Source organism: Diachasma alloeum, unplaced genomic scaffold (assembly GCF_001412515.2).
Source record: "Diachasma alloeum isolate Michigan unplaced genomic scaffold, Dall2.0 Dall_scaffold_00210, whole genome shotgun sequence".
NCBI lineage: Eukaryota > Metazoa > Arthropoda > Insecta > Hymenoptera > Braconidae > Diachasma > Diachasma alloeum.
Genome location: NW_021680375.1, coordinates 2,055,150 through 2,074,427, shown reverse-complemented (window position 1 = coordinate 2,074,427; position 19,278 = coordinate 2,055,150). Strand labels below are relative to the sequence as shown.

Here is a 19,278-nt window from a genome sequence, read left to right as displayed (position 1 = left end):
GTGATTTACAGTGTGTGCATTTTCAGTGAATTTACAGTGTTTTTCAGTGATTTATAGTGTAAATTTACAGTTCTATATTATCAAGTATTTAATTCATTATCAATGTGGAATTTAAACTATTAATATTATATTATTTTAAAATTTCGATGAGTATATCTAAACATTTATCAATGTCAGTCGCAAATCTTTTTAATATTGAAGGAATATAATATTGATGGCCATCCCTGTTTGCTAAACCAAAAACTTGCCCTAACCGTGGTTAATCCACTTTTTAAAAAATCCAGGGCGTAACGATTTTTGAACCCTCTATTCTGCTTATCAAGTTATATAACATCATTTCTATGTCTATTTTTTCATGTACTGTAATCTTTTGTTTACAGTCCTATCGTAAAAAGAAGAAAGGAAATCGATCTCGATATATCTCGAATCACTGTCAACGTAAGACTGAAATCGAAGCGCCACTACGTGAGGAGATGACAAGGCGCGTGCGTAGCACGCGCGACCAATCTCGTAATTGTAAAAAAAGGGAAATTTATTTATTTATTTATTTCTGCAATTTAATACATGGCCTTATTTATGCAGGGGAGTTCCCACTATAAAATCGCCAAAATATTAATGATAATCGAAGGAGTAAAGTAAAGCATGGTGTCAAAGCAAGTTCAATGATTTAGCCAAATTAGAAACAGAGGAACACCCATGGAAATCAATACGCGCGCCTGGTTCTAGTTAAATAAAAAATCGGCCCTAAATCGTGTTGAAACTGAATCCGAATGATTCGAATCCATGTTCGAATTAGCGGCACGGGCTTGTAGTCATGTTCGCCAAACTTCAAACGTCAGAACGGAATGAATATACGAAAATCAAATTCTCTATACCACAATCTGTGATGTCTTGACGTTGAAATTTATAGATGGGGCTATTAATCGGCCATAGCAGTCCGCGAGATTCAAATTATTGTTGGAAAATAATTTAAATAGTTCAGAAAATTAAAAATATACCAGAAATAGAAGAATAAAGAAAGTCTGGAATACAATGGACAAAGAGAACGAAAAACAGCATCGCAAGCGTGAGAAAAAAACGTTACGGAAATAGTAAATGTCAAATACTTGAGTTTTGTTCTTATAATTTACAACCCTCCCAAATTCTCGTTGAGTAAACACTTTCCTCGAAAATCCAAAATTTAGAGAAGAAAATAAATTTAACGGTTACGGTCCCATGTCGTAAAATCTCAGTTCTGGTTATTTCGAAAGTTTCTCTGTTTCACGTGACCAACATGTGTGGGCTCTCCTTTGTTCATTGTTTCGCTAGGCTGAGGGCCTGAGACCCTTCGCGACGAAGTTTCACGACGTCACACGCTCCCCTTCTTCCCCTTTTTTCATTTCCCCGCTTTTCCTTGAGTTTCACTTTTCCCTCTCCCCTGGGCCGGGATTGCGCGCGCAACTTTTGGTCCAGTGGGGTTGCGGACCCAACCCTTGGAGTTAAGTTTAAGTTTAAGTCAGTTCCATCGTGAAAATTGGTGGTGAAGCCTTCAGCTTCCAGTTTCTCTCTTCAAATAGTTTTTCAGTAGAGTTTTTCTACAGTTTATTAAATTCATTATTTGTAGTGCAAAGTTTAAAGTCTGAAGTTGAAGTATTTTGAATAAAAGTGTTTGTGTGCTCTCTTAAGCACTTGTGTTGAATTTATTTCACAATTCAACCCTTCCAACCAAATATTCTGGGATTAAACAATTGGACTTCGATGGAGTGCTCATCAGAGCTTTGGCGGCAAACGAATCTACAGTCAAAAATTGGCGCTCTAAAATTTATTGGCGCTACTGTCCTCCTAGTTACTTCGGTAGGATATAACAAATCATCCGCTTTTGCTTTGTATGGCGTACGTGGCGATTCAACTAAATAATTGACCGACATTCATAAACCGTTTGAATAATTTTATTCGAAATATTTTTAGGTCAGGTTGAAATTAAGAAAGAATTGCTCATATTTTGGAGAGCACTCGGGATGAAAATAAAAATATGCTTCAATTTGCTGATTCTCAATTGTTCCCCCTGCTGAAATAAATATAACTAGGTACATAACGCGCGCGGTTGCGCGCGTTTACGAACAATCAGCGCTTTAGCGCTGAGAATCGGTCCGATTACAAATACTATAGAAAAACATTAAGAAGCTATTTTCGTTTACCATAAAATATAAAAATTCAAAAAGAATTAAAATTTAGAAAAAAAAATCCAAACCGCAGGAAGAGGATGACATGACTATCATATGACAGGTCATATGATGCATTCGAATTTTCAAATCTGGAAATTCTCATGCTATCATCGGAAGTCAGCTGCACTCTGAAGTAACTCGATTGAGTAGATTTGTCTCGATTCAGTAGATTTCTCTCGTACAAATTCAAAATCAATTCAAATTCTCGTACATTCAAAACCAATTAAAATCTCTGTAACTTGATCTCACTCATGTAAAACTTTCATGGGCATACATCACAATATTTCCATCACTTCCAATTTATCATTTATTTTATCAATTAGTATATCATCAAATCATAAACAATTCATAAAATCAAAAATCAAAGTTATCTTCCTCATCCACAAATCATCACCATCATCATTATTATTATCATCAACATCATCATCATAATTATCCTATCAATATCATCAATTTCTTCAATAAATCACCACATTCATCGATACAAATTGATTATTCCGCCAGCAAAGGAAAACTCTCCGGTGTGTTGATAACAAGATAAACTCGAAACCTCCTTCACCTATTTGCTTCAAACCAGGTCTGAAAAAAGGAGAACAATAAAAATCACATGAGAATATGTTTTATTCAATGGAAAAATATTTTTCCAATATTTAAGAACAATTGATCTCTAACAACATCAATTACAGCTAATTTTCATCTCTGCCCTTCTCTTTCTCATAGGGAAAAAAAAAGCTGTAGAAAATGAAATCAAGCAAATCATGTTTAATTATTAAAAATATCGTCTAACCAAGTGATACAATATCAATGAATCAAATCTCGTTTTGATGTTGGAGAATTGGAAAAATATTTGAACATTTAATAAAGGAGGCAATTCTACTCTACGATTCACGAGTTATTTTTTTCCCTTTCTTTTCTCTTCTCTTTACGTAGTTCACGACTACCGACTTTTTTTTTCAACTGAAAAAGAAGCTACCATGTATGTAAACACATATAAAACTCGATAACTTTAAGATTATATTTCTTTTTTACTATACTTTTTTATTCCGTCGAAGGATTCATGTTGAAAGAAATCTACTCACATCATTTCCACCAGGAAGACAATGAAATGTCACTGCAGTATTAATAATAAAAAAACCTCTTAATTTTAACACACTTCAATTCTTAATTTTAACACAATTTTCTCTTCTTTATTCATTAAAATACACATCGATATTTCTTCTCTCCCATAATATTCTCACCCTCCTATAATAATATTCTCACACTTTTTCCCGTGGGAATTTCTTTTTCTATTTTTCCTCGGCTAACTTCTCACAAAAACAACTAAGAGAAACTGTCACCACAATCGATTGGTATACAATCGATTATTTTCATCATTCATCGAGAAAAAAACAAATCGATTTATTTTTTCTCGATAACTGAAAAACAAATACAAAACGCCTTGTTCTTTTAATCATAAGGATTCAACCATTGACACCTGCACGTTAAAGCTAATGAATAACAGAATGTGGTATTAAAAAAGCCATCCATCTGTTCCCCATATGCACTAGATATTGATGCTTATCGAAAGAATGCTTTTTGCGTAAAGTATGAGACGATAAACTAGTGTTATTCGTTGAGGTAAGTTGATCGAACGGAGGTTCCGACAGACTGGTTGAAAGGGAAATTATGCAAAATAAATGATTGATTACGTTTCCAACCACAATACTATATCGATAACGTAATCAAATGATCAGCAATGGATTGGAAAATACAAAAAAAAGGAGACGCCTTGTTTTGATTTGACGTTAGAACGAATTCAACAGACATGTAAATATTTTTTTAACTGAATATGTTCAATCAATAGGTAACGTTTCCGTTAGAGCCATTGCACGATTTGAAAATCGTGTTTAGTGATTAATCTGTCGCCGGTAGATAAGTATGTTATGCGAATATTTATTAGCGCAGCGTATGCATGACAATTAATATTCCAGCGATACATTTTAGACGGGCTCCTCGAGGATGAATTTTTATAATGAGTATTAGTAAATTATATTTATCATCAGCCAAGGTAACCCTTCTCCTTCTTTCAGATATCGTTGATGCCTTCTGAATCCTATGATCATTGTTTTTATTTTTGAGGCTATTATAATAACTACACCTACGTACACAATAAATTCGATTATTCTTTCGGCATTTACACACGAACGTCGATTTGTTCGAAAATGAATGCCGATATTGTTTTATCTCGTGCAGAGGTGTTACCGACCGTTAATATTATCACCCGTAGATAATGCAGGATGACAAAAATGAAAATTCAGAGGGTTTTAGAAAAATGCTTTCAAAATCAAGTCTGTAATATGTAAGATGAAAATAATGGAGGTGTAATAAAAAATTGATCGATACAGAACAGCAGTATAAATATAGAGGCAGATAAATTTAATTATTGAGACGATGGAGAAATGCGTTGAAAACTAGGAGTTCTTCATGGTCACAAAGATTCTTGAATTTTATTATTATGCAGTCACGATCTCATCCTTTATCGTTGCTTTTTCTTTTCGGTCTAGTCGCACAAACTCCTGATAGGTTGATTTATGACGTCTCTTCAGTAATATTTGCCACAAAACGACAAGGTGCTAGCACACTGTATATGTGATATAATAATCAAGAATGGTAAAAAGAAAATTCTAAAAAAACTCTGAGTAGTTTTATTGTTTCGTTCGTTCTTAATTAATCATCCAAATTTCTGCTTATACATGAGATTTATGAACGGTATTTTGTCCCGTACCCCTCACCCTGTTGACAATGTGCTAGCGAACAAAGGAAGCTATATAATTATCTACAGGGTGTCCCAAAATAGACATCAAGACGAATATTTGACCATAAGAGGACATCAAGACGAATATTTTGAAAAAAAGTGGAATTGGTTGCGAAGTTTCAAATATATTCAACACAATAGATTTTCAGAAAAAGTTGAACATCCCCGAAACTACTGTTGCGATTGAGCCCATCTTCAGTACGAACCTTTGTTATCAAAGGAAGAAGATTCTGTCCAAATTTTAAGTGGAGATCTCGATTTTTGCACACGTTAGCGCGCGTGCAAGGATTTAAATGAAAAAGCAGAAAAGGGGAAATATCTCAAAAACTTTGTATGAATGGGTAATATTAAAAATCGATGAAAAAAAGAAGTACCATGGGCGTAATGAAGCTCGGGAACAATGGGGGCACACGTACGGGAATGCTTATCATTCATTCTGTTTCATAGCACTTCAAATGGCGTAGAGGAAAAAAAATTAATATGAGGTATAAAATTTTTATGTCATAGGTGCCCAGAATCCGCGATTCTACCGAGCGAAGCGAGGTTATAGAATCGCGTGATTCTGGGCCCTATGACATAAAATAGTATACGAAACTCGTGCGTTATGGTGTTTTTTGACTCGTGGGATTGTAACCCCACGAGTCAAAACTCACCACCGAGTTCAACTCGCCTTCGGCTCGTTTTACAACTTCCCACGAGCTAAAAAACCCATTACGCACGTGTTGCGTAATATACTATTATTTTGTTCTCGCTTAAAATCGTGGTTGAAGGATGTTAATTATTAAAATTCATTTTTTAATCAATGAGAGAAATTGCTTGAGGAGTGAAGCTCATATTAAAAAGCGGCACAATTGCCGATGGCGCATAGTTTGTAAGTGAACGAATAATTTTTTAATATTTTCCGGTCGATTATGTGCCTACATGAAATTAGGAGATTGGGTAACTTTTTTTCTTCATCATTCGGATCACTCTATCAATATCTGTGAAACTAGTCGGCCTAGGGGAATATGTCGAGAGGATTTATTGTAGGAAATTTCTACGATCCACAAAGAAATTCGTTTGACATCTCATTCTCAATCGACGAGTGTCAGATGAAATTGTGAAATAGGGTGACCAGGCCAATTGCTGGACGATTAAAAGAAATTCGAGTTTCGTGGTAAGATCGAAAATAAAAGAATCATCTAAATGGGGATATGGTGGTTTCCATACCTTCAAGAATGTTTTAATTAGCAGAAAAAAATTGTTCAAAGTGAAAATAACAAAACAAAGAATAATTAAAGACGTTTTCCACAAAGAATTTAATTCCTTACAAAAAAGATCAATTGATTTTTTTTTGTAGAATCATCATTTTGTAATTACCCATTGATAATTTTTTCTAGATGAAAACTATTAATTGTTGGTCATTGAATTATCATTTTATATAAATTTGAATGGTTTTCTTTTTTACCGGAATCATGAGTTATTATTGAAAATAGAAGAAGAAAATGAAGTTAGAGTGCACAATCTTCATCCCCACTCCCATGTTTTTTGGGCTTACTGCGGAAGTTCCTTAAGGATTTTCTACATGCATTCTCAAAAATATAAGAAATTGATGAAATTTTTTTTAAAGCTTCTCCAATCTATTACAGAACCGAAGGCTCGGCCTACAAAGCCACATTCGTCAGAAAATACTTTTGGACCGTGTGATGAATGCAATTTTTCGTCAGAAGGCCCGTAAACCGCGATCAAACCGAGCGAAGCGAGGCTAGAATCGCGGTTTACCGGGTCTTCTCACGAAAAAGCAATTTAACCCGTGTTCTTATGGAAAATTCACAAAATCTTAGAAAAAAGTCGGAGAAATGCTTCTATCGTAATGAAACTTTGCACATAGTTAAAAAATGATCAAACGCACAATCGCTATATTTTTTTAAATCGATCAGATCAATAATTCGGAACGAAAAGTTGAAAAAATATTGAAAATTTTGCATCGACTGAAATTTCTGCGCGAAGCTCCAACATGCGACAGCGTCGCGACAGTTCTAGAGATAAATGGGAACGCGCCAAATACAAAAGTGTATAGTATTTCTATTGATCCGTGGATAGGTGAACGGATAAAATCTGTAAACGAAGTTATGAATGAAAGGAATTATACTTCGTGAAAAATATAAGAAAGTACGATGAACCTTTATTTATCTTGTTAAACACTCATTCACGTGCGAAGTTTTTATTCGTTTGAGGTCATTCTCAACATTCTCCTCAGAATTTTCTGGTCTGTTCTTCAAACCTGTATTTCGTTGTAAAAGTTTCCTGTCATATTGTTTTTGAGAGACTCATTTCTCATTGAAACGTAACATCGATGACATCGTGGCCAGTGACGAGTGATGAGGTTATGTGAGAAGAGCGCACTTTGAGAGAGAACTGGAGAGAAATTTCCATATACACTGAACTAAAATATTCTACAAAATTCCACAAAATATTTATTGAACATTTTCTGTTTCCTCGAATATCACCGTCAATGCAGAAATTATCATTGTACTAGTCTATTAGAATGCGGGAGGTAAACAGGTCTAGAGTGGCTGGGAAGCCAATATTACCAACACGTCTCACCCAAATTTTCTAATGGGCGACGTGTTATATCCTATCGAGGCGCTTTTATGCATTTAGAGCGCCAAACTTTGATTTGTGGATTCGTTAGCCGCTAAACATCTGATGAGGACTCCATCGATGTTGACACGTTCAATGATAGGATAATTAGATTGAAGGTTTATTTGTGAATAAATCCAAACACCAGTGCTTAGGAGAGCACATTAACACTTTTATTCAAAATAACTCTTGACTCAAAAATCTACAACTTGGACTACAAACTGGATGAACTTCTAATAAACTTATAAAAACTCATAAAAACTCTGAAGACAAACTACTTGAAGAGAGAAGCTTAAAAAGTTGTCGGAACAACAGCCACGATGGGACTGACTTAAACTTAAGTTTTTAATCTAAGGGTTGGCTCAAAACACTTCCACTAGACCAAAAAGTTGCGCGCGCAATTCTGGCCCAGAGGAAAGGGAAGAGGGGTATGCTAAAACAGAAAAGGGGAAATGAAAAGAGGGAGGAAGGGAAAGCGTGCGACGTCGCCAGTTTTCCTCTTGAGGGGTCTCAGGCCCCTCCGCGTAGGAATACAATGAACAAAGGAGAACCCAAACACGTGTGGACCAGTTGAAACAGAGAAACTTTCGAAATATACCAGAATTGAGATTTTACGATTTTACGACTGTGACCGATGTGTTTATTTTTCTCTCTGAGTTTAGAATTTTCAGGAAAAGCCTTTCTGTAACAAATTTTGGAGAGTAATAAATTGAGAACTCAACTCAAGTACTTGACATTTAGGATTTTCAGCAACAGTTTTTCTCGCATCTGTAGACTTATTTTCTGTGTCCCTTGTTCATGGTCCTTTCATTCTAGCATTTCTTTACATTCTCAAATTTCAGGTGTTATTTAAATTCGTTTTATAATAATGATTCAAATCTCGCGGATTAAAATGGTTGATTAATAGCGCCATCTATCAAATTTAACGTCAGGACATCACACCCGTTGCCTCTGTTCCGGACTGAATTTTTATTATTTAACAATGATTAAATACAATCATAAAGATTTTCTAATGCAATCGACGTATTGCCATGATGAATATATGATACTAAAAAAATTTTAATTCCAGTAAAGTCGCCAAATAGCACCTCAACGACGTAATTGAAAACTCGATTTTTTCATGTTCAGGGATTGGAACACTTACGAAAGGCATACCCCTCCACACCCGCACACCCCCCCTCCCCCCGCTACGGTGCATGTAGAAAATCCTTAACGAATTTCAAGCCGAAAAATCGACTTGAATCATTCAATTATGTAGAAATGGCGATAGAGGGCAAATGCAGTAAAGTGATAAGTATTTCCAGTGTGCCCCTACGAATTTGATTGGAAAATCACCACACAGAACATTTTTTCTTAGGATTCATTCTGGATCCTACGGGACATTTAAAATCATCAGCGAATTCTGGCATATTGGACAGCGCTCCCAATATAAAGAATTCTGCAGGAGGGTGGGGGTCAACGATAACTAAGTCCTCGAGATCTTCAATTCGCAACTTCTCGCACCGAGTGCTAGCCGCACTTATCCAGAACATTTGTCTTGGGGTGTAGGGAAGTCTGGGGAGCATTGGTTCTCGGCCATTACGGACTGACCAATCCTTGTAAGTTAAGTAGGCTAGCTTCATTCCTCCGTTGTCTGCAATGTTTTCTCCTTGAGTATTTATTCCATTCAACTGCAAATTGAAAATGAGAAAAAACGTCAATTCTTGAAATTTTTCCATCCATCTATTGATTATTTGAAGAATGAGAAGGGGGAAGCATTCCAATATTACGTCACGTGTTTTTCTGTTCTTGAGAATAGATATCCCTCTGTTACACTCTTAGAAAATTACTCTTGAAATTTCAAGAGAAAACGCTTGAAATTTTTAACAACGACAAAGTTACATGAAATTTCTGTAGAATTCTCCATTGACGAATCAGTTAATTTCTTGAATATTCAAGTAATTCTCGATTTTCAGGTCCATAGGGCACTGAAAAACCTTGAAAATTTTGAAATTTCTAACTTTTCTGAATTTTTAATCTACTGAATGTTAAATTGTATGCAATGTTCAATTTTCACAATGAGTTTGGAAATTCAAGCTTTCATTAAAAAATCAATGATCGTTCAACATGAAAAACCCAATTTTCTTGAATTTGAGACGAATGAGAAATTTAGTGAACGTTTTCATTTGAAATTGAATTCAAACTCACAACATTGAAAATTCAGATGACGATGTCAATTTGCCGGATTGTTTTACTTACGTTCAACCCAACTTCTTCGACTGAGTAATTTCCATATTGATCGATAATACATTGTGCCTTAGCGAGGTATTTTTCATCAGTGGAAGGCGACCACCAGTTGATAAGATTGCCGTCTTTATCGAGCTGTCGTCCTATGTTATCAAATGCATGGGTTATCTCGTGACCAATGAGCAAGCCAATGGCACCATAGTTCATATACCTAGGACGATCGTTGTTGAAGAAAGCACCCTGGAGAATACCAGCCGGAAACTCTGAAAATATTTTGAATAAACATCGGTCAAAAGTCGTATTAGACCCGGAAGTTAAAAGCAATTTTGTTTCTGCTCTAAGAATTATTTATATTTTCTTCGAATCGTTCAGAAGACAATAAATATTACACTAAAGAAGTTTCTCGTCGAGGGTTTCACATGTCGCAAAAAATGTTGGTTTTGAGTGTTGACGTATGAACGAGAGTTTTGACATATTGAATTCAAATGTTGACATATGCTTTGTGACATGTACGTTTTTAAAAGACTCTAGAATTGAAATTAATAGAAAATTCTAGTGCATTCGTTGAACAATTTATGCTTAATCCCAATCATATCAGTTTGAAATCAATTACTCACGTATGCTATTGTCCTCTGCATAAACAGTATTAACAGTGACCGGGCTTTCCGCTATCCGCCAATCGCTCTTATTATACGGTTCCCTCAATTCACTGAATGAATTCTTAATTGTGAATAACGAAATATTTATAATATTCTGGAGATAATTCTCGTCGCTGAGCTCCAAATCCTGATAGAACTCTTCAAGTTTTCTGTCATCGAGAAGCTCATCAGGATAGGCAATATAGCTGGTCATGGAAGCAGCCTTCTCCAGCGCACTCTTTCTTGTTTCGTCGTCCATCCAGTCAACTTTCTGCAGGATCTGATTCAACTGCTTCCGTATGTCATCAACCATCTCAATGACATTCTTCTTAGTATCCTTATTGAAGTACTTTCGAACGTACTGAGCTCCGACGCTTATGGAGAGACTGTCTGAGACGAAAAAAACACACTGTTTCCATCTGGATTCGCTTTTTGTCCCACTGAGGTGAGTCAAGTATTGAAGCTGTAGTTCTATTTGGTTATCCAAAAAGTTGAGTAAATTTTGTAACACCCTCCACATCAAGTAGTTGGCTTGAATTCGTTTAGGAGTTTCTTTCATGAGTTTCTCGAGATTTGTGATAAAACTGGGGACTTGGACGATAACGATTTCGCTGTCGTCGACTCGGATGGAAGGTGGAAGCAGGCGGTTGAAGTACTCCTTCCAGGGGATGCTGGGGTACGTCTGGGAGAGCTGGGCGATTGTCATAGGATTGTAGAGAAGCGTGTAATTAAGGAGTTTCTCATCTGGTAGAGAAATCTGGAGAAGCGAATTGTTAGAAAATATGGATCTCAAGATTATGTTGGGGATACTTTTGGGGAACAACGTATGGAGACTACGGAAGTAATTTAAAAAAAGGCTTACGTTAGCTAATTTCATTTCAAATTTGAGAGACTGGACCAGTTGCTTCTCAGCGAATTCTCGTTTGGCACCAAGGATCACTGCAATGTCCACCATGTGCCTGTAATAGATCTGGACTACTTTGTCATTTAAACCTTTGGCTAAGTATTCACGTGGTATCGACAGGGATGCTTGATCCAACTGAAAATTAATTTTTTTCAAGTCAGAATTTGGTTTGTCATGGCTCAAAGGACAAATTTGATCAAAACCTAGTTTTAAAAAAAATTATTGAAATTCCCCTGGATTTGTGTTGTAAATTTATACATAATTTTTGTATTTTTTTTCACGCGGGTTTTATGAACAAATTCCTTCTATCTCATCTAACTGTTGAAATGATCTTTCTGGTTTTCGTTCCTATATTAACAATAATTACATACATATATAACTTGCTTCGTAGTATTCTTGTAGTCCGTATTGATAGTAATTTGGAGGAAGTACTTCATCAGATCTCCCAGGTCGCTGAATTTGTTAAGCGATTGAATCCATTTAAAAGTCTCTTCGTTCCACTGGTCTCCCTCTAGAACCGGCCATCCTCCAAGTTTTTGCAAGATACTGAGAAGTAACTTGCGACTCTGAGCTTTAATTGCAGCTGAAAATCATCACAGATATATCAGTTTCCTTGTAATAGTGGAAGATTTAACAAAATGTCTTAACGTGCATTTTTTACGAGGAAAGGTACGAGTAAACTAACTTTTGAAATAATAATTATTAATGAGTGAAATAAATTATCTGTGAAATCTGGAGGAGTTTTATGGTTGCTTTTACTATTCAATTTATTATTAACACTCCGTTGGTCGCGCTATGAGCGCCGCACCGCACTTTTTCCGATTTTTTAAATTACTGCAGTAAAGCCTGCAGAAAAAATTTGAAAAATTTCTCCTACGATTACTTATTACTCAAATAATTAATTTTTCAATTAGACAACCCAATCGATTTGCCCTGTTATGTTTTTACCAAATATACTTTTGAAATATCAAAAATTATTTGTCTGATTTATCTGGATATGGTTTTCGCACTTTCGTTCATGCAGGATTTGTACAACTTCTTTGCAAGTTTGAATGCTTTAGGTTCCGTGGGGAGACTCGGCTCCTCGAGGACTGTCCGCAACCGCTTCTCAATTTCTATCCTGATGTCTTCAGAGGCACTCATTGTGCCTCTATCAGGTGGGATGAGTGTATTGTTCAGATAGTTACCGCAGGCGAACCTGTAAAAGTTGTCGCACGGTTCCACGTTAATGTCCATTTTTGTGATGATCATGGAAGCTGCAAAATAAAGAAAAATCAATAGCATCAGAATATAGTCGGATCTCCTGGATCAGAATTATCGAGAATGCAGAAATCTAAAGAAATTTGTCATCAGAAGAATCAGACGAGAATTACATGGGAGTAGTATGGTTTGTACAGTAAAAACTTTTACATTAGATGTAAAATACATGGTATTTTTTTCATTTTAAAACCTTCTTGATTTCTTGAACTGTTTGGTTCTGTATGGGTGATGGCGTTGTCTGCCACTGATTTCACCGCGGGGACGTTTTTGCAGAGATGGAAAAACATATATTGTCTCTTTAACAGAGACACTCTCATCATTTAGTTGAGAATGGAATTCCTCGATTGGAGCAGACAATTGAGGGGCATTGAGTTTCTCGCAAGAGTCAACGTACTCATGTGGAAAAACTCCCTTTCTTGTTGAAAGTTGGAATTTCTCTACAGTACTTTTGAGTTATAGATTATCTTGATCACTGAGATAAGGTGCCAGTTTTTCCAAACCACTAATACGTGTTTAGTAGTATGGTAAAAGCGCTTCTTATCGTCAATTTCCCGTCATACGGTAATTTTCCGGTTGTCAAGCAGAATAAAAAAAATGTCGATTATTCCACAACGACAGCGAATACCACAATTCTATTTATGTCGCCCCGTGCAATAAGTCGAGTTTATCGCACGCTGCGCTTCGCGCAGCCTGCTCAAAACTCGACTTCTGCACGACTTGACATAAAATATTATAGAGCACTCGGTAATAAATTTCGTTTTCAACGAATGTGTGTACAGACCTCGCCTTCGGCTCGGCCTATAAACTACACATTCGTAGAAAACGAAATTTGTGCCCTTGTACTTTAACGTACTATTATTTAACTCTTGATGTGGGAAATAATCCGCCGAATACCCCTCGAATTTCAAAATGAATCCAAGTATTTTCCTCAAACTTGGCTGCATACAAAAACGAATGCGTCAAGTTTCGCAGGAAAAATCCCCTTTAACCTGCGAAATTGGACATCTTCGTTTGTATGCAACAAAGTTATCGAGAAATACCCGATAATTGTGAAGCTTTTCGAGGTATTATAACCGAAACTTCTACTTGAATCATACCGAAGGATTGGCTTAAATCAAGCCGGAAAATCTGCTTGAATCAAGACAAACCAGACCTGAAGCAGACCAATGTGCCAATTTGTATCTCTCCTTGTGAAAGTTGATTGATGTCGTCGATGAAGTCACGAAATTGAATGTGAATTTTCCCGTTTCAACCTTGGAAATTCTACTGAATTGACTACATTCATCAATGAACTTACCCGTATCCTTACAAACTTTAGTCGTGCAGACCCTGTGAGATTCTTCGGTAAATGGCGGGAGTGACTTAGCAGGTTGAATTGTAGGGAGTGCTTCAGCTGCGAAAAATTTGAAATAAAACTTGAATTAGTATATTGTGCACCAAGAAAATCGAAAAGTCAATGTCAATAATTATTCGCCTGATTTTGATGGAAGTTTTTTTCGCGCCATCGTTCATACCGACCAATTTCCTGTTCGTTTGAGCGATTGAATCAATATTTTTTGTAACTGAAGGTTCAAATGAGGACTAAAACGGGGAAGGGTTGAACAGAAGAGGCAAAACGGATGAGTGTAATCCTTTAATAATTTCATTTTTGTTCTTCATCCGCAAATATTTGTTATGAACATATTTTCATATAAATCTCGCCTGTTAATCCTCGATTATCGAACTAACAAAAATATGGAATTCATTATGAATAATTGGTGCTTTTTGTTTATTGTTCTTAAAAACAATCCACCAAGAATAAAGCTTAAGAACAGGAGTTTCTAAAATCTAGAAACTAGTTTCTAAAGCTAATCCACTTTCATTATCTATGTCGATATGTCGTATTTTCATTAGAAATATTTTTTTAAATTGGCACCCTATGAAACAGCGCGAAATACCCCATATGTAGTGACACAAATATGAACATAGGTAATTGGAAAGGGGATGCCCCAAGGGCCGCTTGTTGCAAATTGCGGACACTTTGTTATTTAATTTTGAATGTTTGTAATTGGGCGATCACGATCTTTTTTTTCTGACTGGAGGAATAGGAAATTCTCTATGCTCTGATGATTACTCTTCTTTGTTTACTCTTCCTCGGCAAATTTTTGAATGTATTCATTCAGAACACGATAGTGGGAGTTACTAAAACATTGACGATGTGCATTCTTATCTATTTTTACGATCATTCTTCATTTGAAATATCAACTTATATAAGGTAGGAAGCATTGAAGATCTTACCATTGGCCTCTTTACCGTTGCAGACGTTTGGAGTTCCAATGAGAGATGATTGGTTTAATGAGAAAAAAATGAGTCCGATGATACCGATGCGTGCCATAATTTTAAATCAATCAATCAATAATTTTTAATCATCAATGAATTCAATTTTAATTATAGTTAGTTTGAGCCAAAATTTGTTAAATAGACTGAGTTACTATAATTGCATTAAAGAGTGTTTACAACGATCTGTGGACGTATTACGAATACTGCAAACGTTCATGAAAATTTAACGCTTTATATTCTCAACAAAAGCGCATTCTGTTTGCAACGATAACAATGTGATAGTGTAATAGAAATTAAACACGGATCTGTTGTTTTGGAATTCCTTATCCGACCAGAGTACGTGCTGCTCTGCTCTTTTGTCATTTCTGCAGCCGTCAGGATAACAAATATTGTTCTTAACACAGCGCAAAAAAAAATTTTAGCTCTCATATAATTGCAAAAGTTTTGTTGGCCTAATGACGAAATGTACTGCTTTGAATTCCAAGTTTCGCATATTTTGAATGATTTGCCTGCCTACGATTTTAACGATTTCGCATAGTTTCATGTGATTTCTTATCCGAATTTAGTCCGGAGTCCCGATAAATATTAAAAATATTGCTCGTTAATTGTTAATTGATTCTCGAACATTGAAGATTTCAAAAACTTTGTAATTGTTAATGGCGTCACAATGGTAGTCGAACGCTGGACCTATTACAGAATGTCGGCGGGAAGAAATAAAAAAATCATTTTTTCAACGTCTCGGCAAAGTTTTAAAATCGATATATCTTCTCCAATAATGAAAGAATACCCATCGATCCGATTTCTATCCTTGTCTTTCGATAGAATGAATTGAATAACGGAGAAAAATTAAGAATTAAAATTCGAATACCACAAACTAATTGTCATGAATTCAGAAATTTGTTTTTCGTATCAATTTAATGCTTAGTACACGATGTACGATGACGTGAGTATACGATACCTCACGTTCCGAGCGCTCGAGGCCTACCCCCACTCTCGGTACTTTTATCGCCTCACGAATGTTTATGTTCCGTGGGCTTCTTATAAGATACCTATGGCCCCGGTGATTTTTCAGCGGCAAGAGAGTAGTTATAAGGATCAAACGGGAGGGGCGAACGAAGTGATCGTGAGGGTCTAATGACCTTAAGGGCGGGTCACACCACTTTTTTCAAGTAATGGAAATATACATCTATTTTTTTTTTCACTTTTCCCATCGAAAATCGTAATTTTTCGTCTGTGATTATTCTCGAGTCCACCAACAATCCCCCAACATCAGCTGCCATTCTATCACGCGGGCTTATATTTAGAGAGAAAAGGGAACGCAGGCGATGAAAATTCAAAACATTAAACACATATAAATTGATTAGTTATCGATATTCATTCAGTAAAAATGAAAATTTCATTGAATTCGAGCGCAACGAGCGAGGTATCTTATTTGAAACGCGCTGATCCCTATTCTTCTCCTCTCTATGGGCGCGCGTAGTGGGGGCACAGGGGCTCCCGGAATTCCACTCTCCTACTGTCCCTAAGGTATCTTATACGGAGCCTCTATTGTATTTATTAGTTCAATTGCTTTAGTATCAAATTTGTTTAGTATCAATTCAATGCTCTTTATCAATTCTTCTCTCCCTCAAATACAATCGTCTACAAACATCAGTAATAGGTACATCAGAGATTGGTGGAATGCCTCCAGGTATGTGCTCACTCTGTACGAGAGAGTACTGATCCTTTATAGTTCTAATGTTGTCGATATCCGGGGTCATTAGCATGTTGATGCCGGGACAAATGATGAAGGCAAAAATTGCTATTGCAGTCAGTGCCCAGATGGGAATAGCCACTGCCCAGTATTTTAGTGGCCAATATGTTAGGCCCAATTTCTCGTGGAAGAAATTCTCGGGGACCACTACCCACACTAGGTACAGGAAGAATAACATGTTCGAGCCGATGTACAATGCATAGCCGTAGACAGAACGAGGTCTGTAGGGTGCTGATGTGTGCTCAGACATCCTTTGGTGTTTTATGAACTCGATTAGTAATTATTGTCGGAGATTTCATCAATTGTTATTCATTATTCATCAGTGGTAGTGGCTGTAGACGGGCTCTGGAGGTCCGAATTCACTCATCGTCTGAGTTACCAGCGTTAAACTGTCGAAGAATGACGTGAGACCTACTCGGACTTTTCGTGCCTCTTCTCCGGTGAATTTTCTGTAACAATTGATGGCATACTCAACATCGATACGGTATTTTCTCGACAAAGTGATTTATTACAGACAATGGAGTCTATACTCCATTACATGAAATACATATTGAATTCTACTAATGGATTGAATGAATAATGAGTGGAATTGGATCAAATCTACTGTTCCGGCTTCAGTTGGCGGTTGTAAAAACGAACAAACACATTGTCAGAAGACTGTGTTGTAGGAGTTGTGAGGTAAAGCAAAAAGGGGTAAAATGGACACGTCGATTTCTTCCTCAATTTTTTATGTCTCAACAATATTATTGAATTTCTGAACACTAGTTCCGACTGTAATTTTGAAATTGAAAAAAAAAATCTTTTTTGACTTTTATTGTGGGGGGCGGTAAACCAATTTTTTTTTTGCTCATTTATGCTCCCCTCCCTAGCAGAACCAGTGGATAGAGTTCGTGGAAAGTTGGACTGACAGGGCCAATTCTCTACTCATGAGTACTTTTAGAGAGTAGATAGCTGAGGGGAGGACTATTCTGGGCTTCGTGGATTTAGACCCTTGAGTAATCTGACCCTCTAATCTTTAGAACCTTAGACCTCATGCCTCTTTGAACGCCCAGACCCGAAATTTTTTGTGAACGCAGAATGTTATGGCTCTAAAACCTTCCAAACCCTACAGATTATGATTCATATATTATGACCCTTATATTTTCAGACCCTTATTGATTCTGACCCTTAGATTTTGACCCTAAAAATTTCTGACCCTTAAAGAAGTTTGACTGTTAAATATTTGAACCATATTATTTTTGACCCTTAAAATGAGGCCAACCTCTCTACTATCTACTTTTGTAGAGAGTAGAGAGTTGGGATCGGATGCTTGATGAGGGCTACTCTCCACTCTCTACAATTTGTGGAGAGTGGATAGTTGGGATTGCGGACTCAATAAGTTGTGACCCTTAATGCTTCTGACCCTAAGATTTTGGATTTTGACCCTAAAAATAATATGGTTCAAATATTTGACAGTCAGACTTTTTTAAGGGTCAGAAATTTTTAGGGTCAAAATCTAAGGGTCAGAATCAATAAGGGTCTGAAAATATAATACAATATATGAATCATAATCTGTAGGGTTTGAAAGGTTTTAGGGCCATAACATTCAGCGTTCACAAAAAATTTCGGGTCTGGGCGTTCAAAGAGGCATGAGGTCTAAAGTTCTGAAGATTAGAGGCGGGTCAGATTACTCAAGGGTCTAAATCCACGAAGCTCAGAATAGTCCTCCCCTCAGCTATCTACTCTCTAAAAGTGCTCATGAGTAGAGAATTGGCCCTGTCAGTCCAACTCTCCACGAACTCTTAACTTTCTCTCCACTCCAGGAACAAATAGAGAGTCAACTCACTCTCTACTAGCAGTCTACAGGTTCCGTCAGGGATACGCTGCGCTAATAAATATTCGCATAACATACTTATCTACCGGCGACAGATTAATCACTAAAAACGGTTTTCAATTCGTGCAATGGCTCTAACGAAAACGTTACCTATCGACTGAACATGCTATATATTCGGTTAAGAAAATATTTACATATCTGTTGAATTCGTTCTAACGTCAAATCAAAGTAAGGCGTCTTTTTTTGTATTTTCTAGTCTATTGCTGATCATTTGATTACGTTATCGATATAGTATTGTGGTTGAGAACGTAATCAATCATTTATTTGACATAATTTCCCTTTCAACCAGTCTGTCGGAACCTGATCAACTTACATCAACGAATAACACTAGTTTATCGTCTCATACTTTACGCAAAAAGCATTCTTTCGATAAGCATCAATATCTAGTGCATATGGGGAGCAGATGGATGGCTTTTTTAATACCACATTCTGTTATTCATTAGCTTTAAACGTGCAGGTGTCAATGGTTGAATTATATTTATTTCAGCAGGGGGAACAATTGAGAATTAGCAAATTGAGGCATATTTTTATTTTCATCCCGAGTGCTCTCCAAAATATGAGCAATTTTTTCTTAATTTCAACCTGACCTAAAAATATTTCGAATAAAATTATTCAAACGGTTTATGAATGTCGGACAATTATTTAGTTGAATCGCCACGTACGCCATACAAAGCAAAAGCGGATG

At 36.4% G+C, this 19,278-nt stretch overlaps 1 protein-coding gene and 1 pseudogene across 1 annotated transcript; both read right to left on the bottom strand.

The window, feature by feature from the left end:
* Nucleotides 1-8,534: 8,534 nt before the first annotated feature.
* Nucleotides 8,535-15,153, bottom strand: LOC107036585 (neprilysin-2). The gene is made up of 8 exons (XM_015254634.1): nucleotides 14,926-15,153; nucleotides 13,946-14,041; nucleotides 12,399-12,644; nucleotides 11,760-11,971; nucleotides 11,347-11,523; nucleotides 10,464-11,241; nucleotides 9,859-10,109; nucleotides 8,535-9,290 (listed from the first exon to the last, which is right to left on the bottom strand). Exons 1-8 carry the CDS (start codon nucleotides 15,020-15,022, stop codon nucleotides 8,952-8,954), a joined length of 2,196 nt encoding a protein of 731 aa, XP_015110120.1. The 5' UTR covers nucleotides 15,023-15,153; the 3' UTR covers nucleotides 8,535-8,951.
* Nucleotides 15,154-16,565: 1,412 nt separating this feature from the next.
* LOC107036610 lies at nucleotides 16,566-16,970 on the bottom strand (annotated as a pseudogene).
* Between the last annotated feature and the right edge of the window lie 2,308 nt (nucleotides 16,971-19,278).